Source organism: Symphalangus syndactylus, chromosome 3, assembly GCF_028878055.3.
Source record: "Symphalangus syndactylus isolate Jambi chromosome 3, NHGRI_mSymSyn1-v2.1_pri, whole genome shotgun sequence".
NCBI lineage: Eukaryota > Metazoa > Chordata > Mammalia > Primates > Hylobatidae > Symphalangus > Symphalangus syndactylus.
In genome coordinates this window covers 139752489-139767701 of record NC_072425.2, presented here as the reverse complement: position 1 = coordinate 139767701, position 15213 = coordinate 139752489, and the positions used below count along the sequence as shown (strand labels likewise).

General features: G+C 46.0%; 1 protein-coding gene across 4 annotated transcripts in view; it reads right to left on the bottom strand.

The window, feature by feature from the left end:
* Positions 1-15213, bottom strand: part of UBASH3B (ubiquitin associated and SH3 domain containing B) — a 157047-nt gene that overhangs the window by 123566 nt on the left and 18268 nt on the right. The window contains exon 1 of one of the 4 annotated variants that reach the window (XM_055273527.2): positions 10230-13763. The exons of the other annotated variants lie outside the window; for them this stretch is intronic. Coding sequence (XP_055129502.1) covers positions 10230-10246 — 17 coding nt within the window. The 5' untranslated portion in view covers positions 10247-13763. Of the gene's footprint in view, positions 1-10229; positions 13764-15213 lie in introns of those variants that run through there. 4 annotated transcript variants of the gene reach the window in all.

The window sequence follows — 15213 nt, the reverse complement described above, 5'->3', positions numbered from 1 at the left end:
ACACACAGCCATGTGGTTTCGTTTTTCCAGTGATGAACCTCTCAGGAGAAACACTCCGTTTTGGAGAGAGGCAAACATATCTGGACAACAAGTTAACCATGACCTTTCATTTGCTGGAAATGAGCATAACCCAGGGGGAGAATCCTGCATAGGGGAGGAGTCCGGAAGACCCAGGGTTTGGTTCTGGCTTTGCCGCTAATTTGCTTCATGGCCTTCGGTAAATCATTTAAGCACTCTGGGCTTCAGCCTTTCACGAAGCGAGAGGATCAGGCCCAGTGATCAAATTCCTCAGCTCGGAAATACTATGATATTAGTAGCATATTACAGAGCGCAAGATGACAAGTCTGACTCAACTCTCCCAGGTGCTGTACCCTAAGGAGAATCCTCTTCCAATAGGAGCGCACACCACCCTCAGCCATCATTCCCACAACCGAGGTACAAAGATGTGAAATAAGGCAACAAGGGTGAGTTCTGGAGGGAGCACAGCGCTATATGCCCCTCACTGGCTCTCCATGCGTATGTATCTAAACTTTAGCAGCTGCTGGGCTCGTGACAGGCAGTGGATTTGGAGGCCAGAAGATCTTGGCAAGGGATCCTTGGGACAGCAGCAGTTTGACTGCCAGGACCCCATCTTTGAGGCAGCTGAGACGTCACAGAGGCTACCTGAACTTCAGACAGGGTAACACAGTGCAACCACACACCCTTCACAACCATGAGAACATAATTCTACTTAGCATTTAACTTACTAAAACCAAAAGTCAGGTGTAAAGTAAGTTCAGAATAGTAGCTACCATTTATGGAGAGCTAACTATAGGTAAAACACTGTGCTAAGAACTCTACATGTATTATAATATAGAATCCTCATTTTATATATATATATATATATATATATATATAATTGGTTATATATATACAGGTTTTCCTCCATGGTTCCTAGCTCATGACTCCCATCGCCCTTCAGTCTTTTGTTACAATGTTGAGTGGGGTAGGCCTCGGGAGCAGGCCTCAGGAAACAGAATCTCTCTGACCATTCACCTGCCCTAAGGCAGGACTTTAATATTCCAAAGCAGGCCTCTGACTGTGGGTCATAAGACCCTCCCCAGAGAATGTCCCACCCTGGGGGAAGAAATGCTGAGGTAATGAGGCTTCCAAGAAAACCCAAAAAAGCGGGGTTTAGTGGGCTGCCCACGTGGAGGGTCCTGGAGGGCGGTGCCAGGGTAGGCCATGGAAGCTCTATGCCCCTTCCCACACACCTCACCTTACACATCTCCTCAACTATATCCTTTGCAGTATCCTTTATAGTAAATCAGTAAACAAAAGTGTTTCCCTGAGTTCTGTGAGCTGCTCCAGCAAATTAATTGAACCAAAAGAGGGGGTTGGGGTAACTCCAACTTGAAGGCAGTCAGTCAGAAGTTCCAGAAGCCTGAACTTGCAACTGGTGGGGATGGGGGCAGTCTGGGGCCTGAGCCCTCCCACTGTGGGATCTGAGGCTATCTCCAGGTAGACAGTGTTGGAACTGAATTGGAGGATACTAGCTAGTGTCCACTGCTGGCCGTGTGAGGGGAACCTCTACCTGTGTTCATAGAAGGCTTCCTCGATGTTGATGATTGCTGTTGTGGTGTAAGGGCAGAGGAAAAACACAGTTTGAGAGTTTTCTGGAAACAACCTCCATTTTGCAAAAGAGCAAACTAAAGGCTTTTAATCCCACTCTGCTATTCAGGACACAAAAATTCGTGTGTAAGAATATTCATCTAAATAAAATGACCTAGTTTTCCAAAAATAGGGAACTGATTAAACAGTATATTCATGTACTAGAAATGCAGGAGGAATCATTTTAGACAAATAACAGAAAAATGTTTAGACAAACAATTGACAGCAAATTGTGAAGTAATAACCTCAACTTTGTTTAATTTAAATATAATTATAAATAATATGGTATTTGCTTATTCTTTGGGTTTTTCCATATTTTTCAAAATTTACACAATAAACATACATTACTTTTTACATTGTGGGGCTATTTAAAAGCCCATCAGAAATAACCAACAGCTGGCCAGGCGCGGTGGCTCACACCTGTAATCCCAGCACTTTGAGGGGCCGAGGCAAGTGGATCACCAGTCAGGAGTTCGAGACTAGCCTGGCCAATATGGTGGAACCCCGTCTCTAGTAAAAATACAAAAATTAGCCAGGCGCGGTGGCTCACGCCTGTAATCCCAGCACTTTTGGAGGCCGAGGCGGGCGGATCACGAGGTCCATCCTGGCTAACACAGTGAAACCCCGTCTCTACTAAAAATACAAAAAATTAGCCGGGCGTCGTGGCGTGCGCCTGTAGTCCCAGCTACTCAGGAGGCTGAGGCAGGAGAATGGTGTGAACCAGGGAGACGGAGCTTGCAGTGAGCCGAGATCGCGCCACTGCACTCCAGCCTGGGGGACAGAGAGAGACTCCATCCCCCCCAAAAAAAAAAGAAAAAAGAAAAGAAAGAAAAACATTAGCCGGACATGGTGGCGGGCCTCTGTAGTTCCAGCTACTCGGGAGGCTGAGGCAGGAGAATGGCGTGAACCTGGGAGGCGGAGCTTGCAGTGAGCCGAGATTGCACTACGGCACTCCAGCCTGAGCAACAGAGCCAGACTCCGTCTCAAAAAAAAAAAAAAAAAAAAAACCCAAAAATTAGCGGTGTGGTGGCATGTGCCTGTAGTCCCAGCTGCTCGGGAGACTGAGACAGGAGAATTGCTTGAATCAGGGAGGCGGAGGTTACAGTGAGCCGAGATCGTGCCACTACACTCCAGCCTAGGCAACAGAGCAAGAGGGAGGGAGGAAGGAAGGGAAGGAAGGGGAGGAAGGGAAGGAAGAAAAAAAGAAAGAAAAAGAAAGGCAAACTCCCATCCCTCTCGGTGTCTGGATCCTGAGGAAGTGCTTTAACAGGTTCAGATTCTATACAATTGTCATCTCCCCAATTAAAACCAAGAAGTCCCCTCAGCTTCTCCCTTTGTTCCTGAGGTATGCAGGAAGTAAGTGGGAAACCAAGGCAGTTGAACAGTTCTTTCTCCAAGGCTGGGGCACCTGCCATGCCAATTGGCCCAGACCCCTATGTTCTAAAGAAGTCAGGCAGAGAAGCAAAAATAAAACCACTTAATAAAACAAAATTTATGTATAATCTATCTCTGCTCAACTATTATGATATCATTATTATTAGGTATTTAAATGAGGCACTGATGGCAGGATAGGGAGATAACGACAGAACTGGCTTCATGACTTGGCAAATTCTCTCATCTTGGAGACACGGGAGCACCAGGAAGAAGATGATCATGGAGAAATAGCAAGACTCAGAGGTGTGGTGGGGGAAATACAGGGGCTGGCCTTCAGGCACACATGGGTTAAAATGCTGATCCCATTTACTGAGTGACACTGTGCAAATTCTTAACTTTCTCATCTGTAAAATGGGTTTAAAGAGGCTGCTGAAAGGAATAAATACAGCATACAAAACACATAGTAGAAGCATAGCAGAGGACATGCAGTAGGTGCTTAATATCTTTCTCGTGGTCCCTCCTCACTCATCTGCCCCCCCCCAATACAACACACCTGCTCTCCATCTTCCTCAAGTTCTAAAGTTTTCCCCTTTGCAGAAGAGTAACATAAAACCTCTCACTGGAGGCCCAGTGCTGTGAGGGGCCACGTTAAGTGGAAGGTTTGAATCAAAGGGCAAGTCATTTCATCAGTCATCACTGCTAAATAAGAATCAGGCAGGCGGCCCAAGCAGAGGACAAGTTGCCAACTATTTCATACTTGGAAATACCATGACCTTATATGTATTACACACTCCTAAAGTGTCTACCATGATGCCATCAAAATCATCTACCATTTTTGTGGCTTATGACAGACTTTCTACTTTCATATTTGCTGCACCTTACTGGAGGTACAGAATAGAAATAGCCTCATTTGCCCAAGTGTGGTGACTCACACCCGTAATCCCAGCACTTTGGGAGGCCAAGGCGAGCAGATAGCTTGAGGTCGGGAGTTCGAGACCAGCCTGGCCAACATGGTGAAACCCTCCCCCGCCCCGCCATCTCTACTAAAAATACAAAAATGAGCTGGGTGGGGTGGTGCATGCCTGTAATCCCAGCTACTCAGGAGTCTGAGGCAGCAGAATCGCTTGAACCTGGGAGGTGGAAGTTGCAGTGAGCTGAGACCGCACCACTCTACTCCAGCCTGGGCGACAGAGCTAGACTCTGTCTCAGAAAAAAGAAAAAAAAAGAAATACCTTCATTTTACTTACTGAAAAACAGGGCTTAGAGAGATGGGTTGATTTGTCTGAGATAAGCTGGCACATAGGATAGTGGTGGGGGAAGAAAGGGATTAGGAAAGGGAAAAAGTCAACACCTGCATTAGGTATTTCCCTAAGGCATTTATGGTAGGGTAGGAAGAAGAGACAGTGCCTTCTAGCCTCCATTCTCCTCCCAAACGCCTGCACACGGAGCTCTATTAACAAGCCTGCGTGGCTTTTCCTCCAGCGCCATGTTCTTTCCCTGCACACCACGGCCAAGAGCCTAACTCATCCTGCACAGATCCAGCCCCCAAACAAGTTTTATGGCTGTTTTCTTTCTTTCTTTTTTTTTTTTGAGACGGAGTCTCGCTCTGTCGCCCAGGCTGGAGTGCAGTGGCGCAATCTCGGCCCACTGCAAGCTCCGCCTCCCGGGTTCACGCCATTCTCCTGCCTCAGCCTCTCCGAGTAGCTGGGACTACAGGCGCCCGCCACCACGCCTGGCTAATTTTTTTGTATTTTTAGTAGAGACGGGGTTTCACCGTGGTCTCGATCTCCTGACCTCGTGATCCGCCCGCCTCGGCCTCCCAAAGTGCTGGGATTACAAGCGTGAGCCACCGCGCCCGGCCTATGGTTGTTTTCTTAACATTTAAGACCATCTCAGTACCATCTCCACCTTTCTTATAAATCTACCACTCCACTGTCAACACCATCCTTGGGTCCCGGTTAGGAGGAACGCTTGCTTCCGGATCCACACCCTGGAGTCAAGCCCTGTGCTTCCTCCCAGAATAATTGTACCTGAGTCTACTGTCTCATGCTCGACCATGCGTGTTGACCAGTCTACTTACATATTTCTCCTTGGTAGCCATTTGTCTCTTCCTCGACATGACTCAGCTCATAGGAGAAAAAATCTGCTTCTCTCAGCTCCACTTAGACTTTGTCTGGCAGACTTTTTGCTAAGCACTTAAGCAGCCCCAAATAATCACGTTCCCCAAAGGACTCCAAACCACTTAAGGCCATAGTTGGGACTGGACTTCCTCAGGGAGGACGTGACCCGGAAAGAAACCTGCTCTTTTTAGTATTTATTTTCCGTGAGCAGAGAGAGAAGGGCCTGGTGGTCTTGCAAAAAGAGCGCCAGGCAGGCCTGGGTTCAGTACCTGCTTTGCTCCTCCCTGGCCATGTGGGCTTATGCAACTTAACCTCTCAGCGCCTCAGTTTTCTCTTCAGTAAATGGTGATAACATCATCTGTTCAGCCTGTATCCAAACAGGGCTGCTATGAAGCTCGAGGAAGACCCCACGAGGTGAAAATGCTTTGAAAATGTAACGAGCTATAAAAATGAGAGGTGCTGGCCGGGTGTGGGAGGCCAAGGTGGGTGGATCACCTGAGGTCAGGAGTTCGAGACCAGCCTGGCCAACATGCTGAAACCCCGTCTCTACTAAAAATACAAAAAAAATTAGCTGGGCATGGTGGCGGATGCCTGTAATTCCAGCTACTCGGGAGGCTGAGGCAGGAGAATCGCTGGAACCCAGGAAGCGGAGGTTGCAGTGAGCTGAGATCACGCCACTGCACTTCAGCTTGGGCGACAGAGCAACACAAAAAATTAATAATAGTAAAAAAAGTATTTTCATTATCACGAGGATGTGTCGGATTAAAACACTTTATATTTTGAAAACTCCATCTCTGCCTATAAATTGGAGTACTCACAGGCAGACACTCTCAGAGGGAAACCCTACCCTAGGTAAGAAGGACAAAGATAAATTAATTTGCTCTACAGTATTTCTTGAGCACCTGCTCTGTGGCAAACACTCTTCCGGGCAGGAGAATCAGAGTAATGAATAAGGCAGTCAAGGTCTTTGCTCTCAAAAAGCTGCATCCCGGGGGTGGGGATATGGGACAGAGAATAAGCAAATAAAGAAGAAAAACAAGGCAAGTTGTCCTTCCCCTGAAGATACAATGGACTTTCACCATATTTTCCTATTCTGAGGCTGCAGAAACATCAGTTGCAAACTCAGTGATAATCCAAGGAAAAGACCCAGAATTGGTGGAAAAAAGATAGTATTTTCGTCTTGCCGGGGGGCAAGATACTGCAGTTTCAGACCTGGGGCCCATGAAGATATGTTGATGAGCCAGAAGAATGAAGGAATGAAACATCTGGACAAATGATTTATTAGTTATGTAAGGATTTCTAGCCTCTGGTTGGAAGCCTTGTTGAAAATCTCTCTTAAAAAATAAACACAGGCTGGGCGTGGTGGCTCATGCCTGTAATCTCAGCATTTTGGGAGGACAAGGCGGGTGGATCACCTGAGGTCAGGAGTTCGAGACCAGCCTGACCAACATGGAGAAACCCCATCTCTACTAAAAATACAAAAATTAGCTGAGCGTGGTGGCGCATGCCTGTAATCCCAGCTACTCAGGAGGCTGAGGCAGGAGAATCACTTGAACCCAGGAGGTGGAGGTTGCAGTGAGCCATTGCATTTCAGCCTGGGCAACAAGAGCGAAACTCTGTCTCAAAACGACAACAACAACAAACACAAACCTGCATCACTTTGAGTTCCTCTTTACTTATCCAAATTCAGGAAACTGAACCAAATATTTTCTGTTCTAAAATTGTTGATATCTCATCCTTCATAATATGTCACCCCTTCCAGGGAGCTTCACCTGCTTTAGTGAGGTTAACACACACTCTTCTCTGCAGCTCTTGCTATCTGTGAATAAGTACACACAGCATTTTCACAATATACCACCATTCCTAACTTTTGCTTGTCCCTCTCTAGAAGATAAGCATCCCCAGGCCAGGACTAGGCCTTCCTTATTTGATTTTGACTTCTTAGCACCTAGTATCAGGCAGATACATAGTAGGTGCTCAATAAATGCTTATTCACTAGATCACTCCTCATCGATCAATCTTGTCTCTACAGCCAATTTATTAGATGGGTTGAATGTGAACACAGACTCCAGGATAAGCCTTGTAAATGCGTATAATAGGACAAAATGTCTCGTCTCAGTCTATTCTTCAGCTGACTTTCCCATTTTTTTCTATAAGAATGTGTGCTGTATCTGATGTTTTATCAAGAGTTTTTGGTCAAGTGAGCTTTTGATCCAAATGAGATCTATATTAAAAACTAATAGTTTCCTCTTGACTTAACTATCAACCTAAAGGAACTACAAGAAATAGATGTTCCCTGCCATCCAGGGCTGCAATCAGCATAATCCGGACTATGGAGACTTTAGACATTTGACCTGGTCATCAACAAGAAAATGACAAATAAAAAAATCAGAAAAGACTGGGCAGTGAAGCTAACTACACTAAGAGACACAACCCTCCATCTCAAGTATAGATCTTATTTGAAACCTGGCTCACACACACACACACACACAAAATTTTTTTTAATTATAAGGCAATTGAGGATATGTGATCACTGACTAGATATTTGATAATATTAAGTAATTATTTTTCAGGTGTGATAATGATCCTGTGGTCATATTTTATTTTATTATTTTTTTTATTTTTTTTTTTGAGGAGGAGTCTTGCTCTGTCCCCCAGGCTGAAGTGCAGTGGCGCAATCTCAGCTCACTGCAACCTCCACCTCCCGTGTTCAAGTGATTCTCCTGCCTCAGCCTCCCAAGTAGCTGGCATTACAGGTGTGCGCCACCACGCCCGGATAATTTTTGTATTTTCAGTAGAAACGGGGTTTCGCCATGTGGGCCAGGCTGATCTCCAACTCCGGACCTCAAGCGATCTGCCTGCCTTGGCCTCCCACAGTGCTGGGATTACAAGTGTGAGCCACCATGCCAGGCCCTGTGGTCATATTTTAAATAGTCACAGTCTTTTAAAGATACAAACTGAAATACAGACTAAATGATACATCTAAGACTTTTTTTTTTTTTGAAACAAGGTCTCACTCTGTCTCCAGGTGGGAGTACAGTGGCAGCTCACTGTAGCCTCGACTTCCAAGGCTCAAGGGATCCTCCCACCTCAACCTCCCAAGCAGCTGTGACTACAGGCACACACCACCATGCCTGGGTAACTTATTTTTTGTAGAGATGGGGTCTTACTATATTGCCCAGGCTGGCCTCAAGACCAACTCCTGGGCTCAAGCAATCTTCCTGCCTTGGCCTCCTGGAGTTTTGGGATTACAGGTGTAAACCACCATGGCTCACTCTAAAATTTAATTCAAAATTATATGGGGGAGGGTGGGGAAGTGGGTGGTATTGATGAAATAGGATCAAGGATGAATTGCTTGATGCATTTGTTTCATTATACTATTCTTACTACCTTAGGATAAGTTAGAAAATTTCCATTAAATTTTTTTAATCAGTAGTTTATTATATTTATTTTATTTATTTATTTTATTTTTTTTTTTTTTTGAGACGGAGTCTTGCTCTGTCGCCCAGGCTGGAGTGCAGTGGCGCGATCTCGGCTCACTGCAACCTCTGCCTCCCGGGTTCAGGCCATTCTCCTGCCTCAGCCTCTCCGAGTAGCTGGGACTACAGGCGCCCGCCACCACGCCCGGCTAATTTTTTTTTGTATTTTTAGTAGAGACGGGGTTTCACCATGGTCTCGATCTCCTGACCTCGTGATCCGCCCGCCTCGGCCTCCCAAAGTGCTGGGATTACAAGCGTGAGCCACCGCGCCCGGCCCTAGTTTATTATATTTATAATCACTGTAGGATGGCTGGTGAATTCTACAGAGCAAGCTTACCCATGACAGTGCTAGGCTTGGTGCAGCTCCCTCTTGGAGGGGAGGGGAGGCTACAGGCAGCCCAGAGCTGGGTTAGTCCTCTAGCCCTGCCAGGAGAGAATGAGGAGAGCTGGCCCCTAGTGTCCTAATTACCATCTTCCTCAAAGAAGCTCTTGGTTAGAAAGAGATGTGCATCTCAGGCTCCAGGAACCACATGAAGGAGAAAGAAGAGTTTCTCAACTTTTTACACGGAAAGATAAAAACTCGGGAAAGGCAGACTGAAAAGAATATGGAATTTGGAGTCAGAAGGTTAGAGTCACTCCTTGCCCCACAACTGGGACAAGTGAACTGCTCAGGACAAGTGAAAGCCTCAGCGTCCCCATCTATAAAAATGGGAAAATAACTATCGTCCATATCAAAGAACTGCCATGAAGATGAGATGAGATCTCATACTGGACGGTGAGAGGCAGCTTGGTGCCGTGGGTCAGACTTGCATCTGATGGTGGCTCCGTCGTACCATCCACACAGTCAACTACTAAATAAATGAAAACTATTATAATTAATTATTTAAGAAAAAGCAATTTGTCCAAGGCCTCATGGTGCGTCAGCAAGGTACTACACAGGAGAATTTGCACTCGCTATCCTCGCAGTGATCCCTTGGAGCTTCCAAGTGGCTGTACATGGGCAGATGATTCACGACTGGTGCTTTTTTGACAAGGCAGGGAGAACAGAGAGGAGATGGGCCCATCTTGTTCTGACAGCTGGGCCACCCTGGGTGGCAGTGATGAGTCAGCCTTGCTGCTGCCACACTCAGCACACAAGGCTTCCCAAACCCAGGCAGAGCATCGTGGAATCGCAGATGCGCTGACCATGCAGTTGTGTGATGGCAACAGATGACTTGTCTGTTTGTGTCCCTTCCCCAAAAGTATTCAGTAACCTAACAGACTTCTACCAGCCTCCAAATAGAAGCATCTTTTTTTTCAAACCCTGAAGGGATCAAGCAAGCCAGGGGGGTAAGCATGTGGGTTTGGATGCATGTGCGTGTGTGTGTGTGTGTGTGTGTGTGTGTGTACAGAAGAGTGCATATGAACCTGTGCCTATTACCCCTGCAGACAGCATGCTATCCCAGTGTCATGGTGAAAGAACAAGGAACAGGACATTCAAACAGTTGAAGTCCCTACTTCCCAGGACTCAGCTTTCTTTGGAGGGAAGCTTATCCATGTTCCCCGAGGACCTCCTACATACATGATTTCAGAGTGGACTGTTCAGTGTGGCTTGTCTGGGACTTACATTCTCAATCTCATCATTGCCTTTCTGTGTCCAAAACCAAAGCATCAGAGGTACCAGAAGGCAAGACTCCATTTCCTCTGTGAGCACTGTTGCTGTTTGACTGAGGAATCTGGCTAGAACAAGAATAGGGCCAGAGTTGCGGCTATGTATATAGAAATTTTGGGTGGATTTAAAGAAATCAACAATGTCTTGGATTTTGTCACAAGAAAAATCACTTAGACATCCTACAGTTATGGATAAGAAAACAAATGGAATGCTTGATTCATTCTGTTACGCTTTTAAGTAACTATTACAATGAATGATTCATTAATTACTAAGAGCAAGGTTTCAACAAAAACAAATACGAATAAATTAAATAATTTCTAGCCAAACTTCATTTGTTATGGAATAGCACCTAATCTAACTTTTATTTTGCTAAATACAAAAGAGTTTTGGTATCTTATTTCAGGTATTGAAATGCCTCGGGTCTTGCTCTGCACAACACATTGCCCTGGGACAGGCTGCTCACAGCATTTTGGCTTTGACACAGCAGCTCTGACATTAAAAAGCCCTTAACTAACCATTTGTAACATATCAGAAAAAAGGTTAATTTGCCTTTTATGCATCCTTTACTCTGCTCTGTTGTGGAGGAGAAAAGATAGGACTCTGGTTCTCCTTTCAAATCAGTTATGCATAGAATAAAGGAAGAGCACGGACAGGCATGGTGGCTCACGCCCGTAATCCCAAAACTTTGGGAGGTCGAGGCGGGTGGATCACTTGAGGTCAGGAGTTTGAGACCAGCCTGGCCAACATGGTGAAACCCCATCTCTACTAAAAATACAAAAATTAGCCAGTCGGATGGTGGGCGCCTGTAATCCCGGCTACTCGGGGCTGAGGCAGGAGAATCACTTGAACTTGGGAGGTGGAGGTTGCAGTGAGCCGAGACTGTGTCATTGCACTCCAGCCTGAGTGACAGAGACTCCATCTCAAACAAAACAAAACAAAAAAAAAAAAGAAAAGAAAGAAAAGAAAGAAAAGAAAAGAAGAAAAAAATCAAAAGAAGAGTGACATGTTGTGACTGATGGAAATTCTATAAAATCAAAATTTCAGTGCCCACAAATAAACTTTCATTGGAACGCAGCCATGCTTATTTGTTTATATATCATCCGTGTCTGCTTTTGCAAAACAGCAGAGCTGAGTAGCCACCATGGAGACCATATGGTCGGCAAAGCCTGAAATATTTACTCTCTGGCCCTTTATAGAGTTTGCTGGTCCTTACTATAGATCAAGGTGTCCCAAACTTCAGTGTATATACCAATCACCTAAGGATCTTATTAAAGTGGAGATTCTAATGTAGTGGGTTTGAGGTAGAGCTGAGATTCTATGTTTCTAACAAGCTCCTGGTTGGTACCAAAAGGGCTGGTCTGAGGACCACATTTTGAGTGGTGAGGCTAGGCTCTTTCAGACAAATCTGGTTACGTCGTGAACTTGCTCACCATCCTTTGGTGCCTTTCCGGGGCCTTCAAAATAAACTGAGACTCCCTAGTACCATGTGATTGTCGCCAGCTTCTTCCAGCTCCGCTGCCTCAAACACACTGCCTTGGTGCACCAGGATTTCTCCTCCATCATGCCTATGCATGCACTGACCTCTTCACCTACCCTATCCCCTCCTCGTCCCACCCCTTCACCCTCAACATGTCCAGTTGCCCAACTCCCTGCCTTCCCAACTTCAGCTCCAGTGGCACCTCCTTAGAGTGGATCCTTCCTGGATCCTGTGAGTCTTGTGCTTTCTGGGCTACGTGGCTTTTAGTGAGGTCTCTTAGTACCTCGTGGACCTCTTCGCAGCCTGAATTACATGGTTATGATACTACGGCCCTTAAACGCAGAGGCGTCCTTGTTTATTCCTACATATCCAGTAGCCAAGCACAGTTCTTGGTACATCATGGGGTATAATGAGTGTTATTTGGAATGGAACAAATGAATTGCCCAGGATTATGCAGCAAATCATTTGTAAAATGGAAGTACTGCTTACTACTTTCCTCAGGATTGAGAAAAGAGTAAAATTACATATAGTAGGTTCAGAACAAATGTAAGCTCTCACTCTCTCTCTATTTAATTATAAAGAAGTTCCAAATACCCTGCAGTTCCAAGATGGTCCACTGCAAACTGGAGGAAAATGGGCTCCGCCTTCTGCAGGTACCTCCTTGTTTTGTGATTATCTACTGTGTACGTGTGTATCTCCTTCCTAATCTCAGGAATTCACTGGGGCCAGGATTACATCCTGTTTATCTCTTGGGGCCATGGACTGAAAGTGCTTGGCTCATCAGAGGTGCTCCTTGCAGCTTTGAAGAACTAAATTGCACAGATGGGCAAAGCAGACATAAACTGTCTTACCCAAAGTCACAGGACAGAACAGTGGCTGGGCTAGTTCTAGAACTTTGACCTCACAGTCCATTGATTTCATGATGCCACATGGTCTCAGACCAAACAGAAGAAAGACTCTGATCTCATCCAGTGACATATCAATTCCTCTCCAAATCCCCACCAAATGGGAACTGCCACAGAACACTGAGCATCCGTGTCACCTTTCTCTTTCTCAGAACAGCATCCACACTTTCACACAGAGGAACAGAACCAACACTCAAAACAACTCTTAAAACACTTTCCTGCAACGTGGTCTCTAAACACAGGAAACAGCAGCTGGCTGCATTGCCAGTAATGCTTATTTGCCAGTCAGGGTGCTAGAGCTCTGTGTGCAAGTTTAAAGCTGTGATCCAGGAACAAAAATAAACCAGCAAAGCAGAAACCGAGGCACCGTAAACATGGGTCTAATAAAAGGTTTTTGGAGCCAGGAAAACTTGGGTTAGGGACCCAGCTCTGCCACTTAATCATGGTGCATGTTTCATAAACTCAGTTTCCTCATCTGTAAAATGGGTTTATTAATACTAACTGCAGGCCAGGCACTTACGCCTGTAATCCCAGCACTTTGGGAGGCGAAGGTGGGTGGATCACCAGAGGTGAGGAGTTTGAGACCAGCCTGGCCAACATGGTGAAACCCTGTCTCTACTAAAAATACAAAAATTAGCCAGGTGTGATGGTGCATGCCTGTAATCCCAGCTCCTCAGGAGGCTGAGACAGGAGAATCGCTTGAACCCAAAAGGCGGAGGTTGCAGTGAGCCGTGATTGTGCCACTGCACTCCAGCCTGGGCCACAGAGCAAGACTCTGTCTCAAAAAAAAAAAAAAAAAAAAACTAACTGCAGAGGTTTGCTGTGCTGAGTAAGAAAGACAATGTTTGGGCTGGGCGCAGTGGCTCATGCCTGTAATCCCAGTACTTTGGGAGGCCGAGGCAGGCAGATCAGGAGGTCAGGAGATCAAGACCATCCTGGCTAACATGGTGAAACCCCGTCTCTACTAAAAATACAAAAAAATTAGCCAGGTGTGGTGGCGGGCGCCTGTAGTCCCAGGTACTGGGGAGGCTGAGGCAGGAGAATGGCGTGAACCCGGGAGGTGGAGCTTGCAGTGAGCCGAGATCACGCCACTGCACTCCAGCCTGGGCGATAGCACGAGACTCCGTCCCAAAAAAAAAAAAAAAAGACAATGTTTGTAAGGTGCCATGGCTTATGATTGGCACATAAGAGATGACTGAATGGTATTTACCTCCAACACCTTTGAGAATCTAATATGAATCCACTTGACAAAATCCAGCTTTTCAGAGGAACGAGGGGCCGCAACTAGAGTTATTTTCACTAGCTCTTCCATGATTCCATAGCACTGTTTACATCTCTGTGTTTGGGGGCACTTAGCAGACTACTATATACTTACTTGGTTTTCTTTTTTTTATTTTAATTTTTATTTTTGTTTTCCCTACTAGACTGGGAGCACCAAGGTGGCAGCTCATTCTCTATCCATATCTGTTTCTTTTGATCCTAGCAGAGCACACACTTAATAAATGTGTGTGGGAAAAACAACAACACAGCCCTATTAACAGGAAATTAGTGGAAGGAAGAAAAAGAGGCATCCTGAACCCTAGATATGCAGCTCTAAAAAGATACTCTAATATTCTGGCAGGAGTCCAGCAGTAAGCTGAGAAAGGCTGAAGAAATTTGAGAGTACTTCCTTCCTCACCATGATCTTCTTTTTCTTTTAAACTAGAAAATCCCCTCTGCAGACAGAGCAATTCCAGAGCAAAGAGGACCAAACAAGGAGATAGTATTAGACTCTTCAGCAAAAAAAACGGTTGCAATATACATTCTCTCCATCATCAGAAATTGCAGTGACAACAGAAAGAGCACCAGGCCTTCTGGAACTTTTTTAAGTGACAGAGTCTCGCTCTGTCGCCCAGGCTGGATTGCAGTGGTGCGATCTCGGCTCACTGCAAGCTCCGCCTCCCGGGTTCACGCCATTCTCCTGCCTCAGCCTCCCGAGTAGCTGGGACTACAGGCGCCCGCCACCATGCCTGGCTAATTTTTATTTTTATTTTTATTTTTGTATTTTTAGTAGAGACAGGGTTTCACTGTGTTAGCCAGGATGGTCTCGATCTCCTGACCTTGTGATCCGCCTGCCTCGGCCTCCCAAAGTGCGGGGATTACAGGCATGAGCCACCGTGCCCAGCCCTGGAACTTTCTATGGTAAGGAGTTCAAGGTTGGCTAAGGCTATTCCTCTTACTGCTAAAAACTTCAGCCTCCTAACTGTTACAGATTCAAATCCTCCTGAGTCTCAAGCGCCTGCACTCCCAGCTCCACAGTTCCTTTCCTTCCTCCTAAGGTGGCTGTTTTGCCCTGGCTTGGTTACACTGGACTTGCTTCCCATCTCCTTTGCTGAGGCCTCTCTCAGCACTAACCCCTTCCCAGAATGCTGAGCGCAACTCACTGTCACATGCCCAGAGGCCAGACAGTGGCTGGCCAGTGAATGCTTGCCCAACCAGCGAATGCTGAGGGCTCATCTTTCCTAAGGCCATTGCTCAATTCCATCAGTTCATCACTGCACATCCCCTCAGCCCTGAG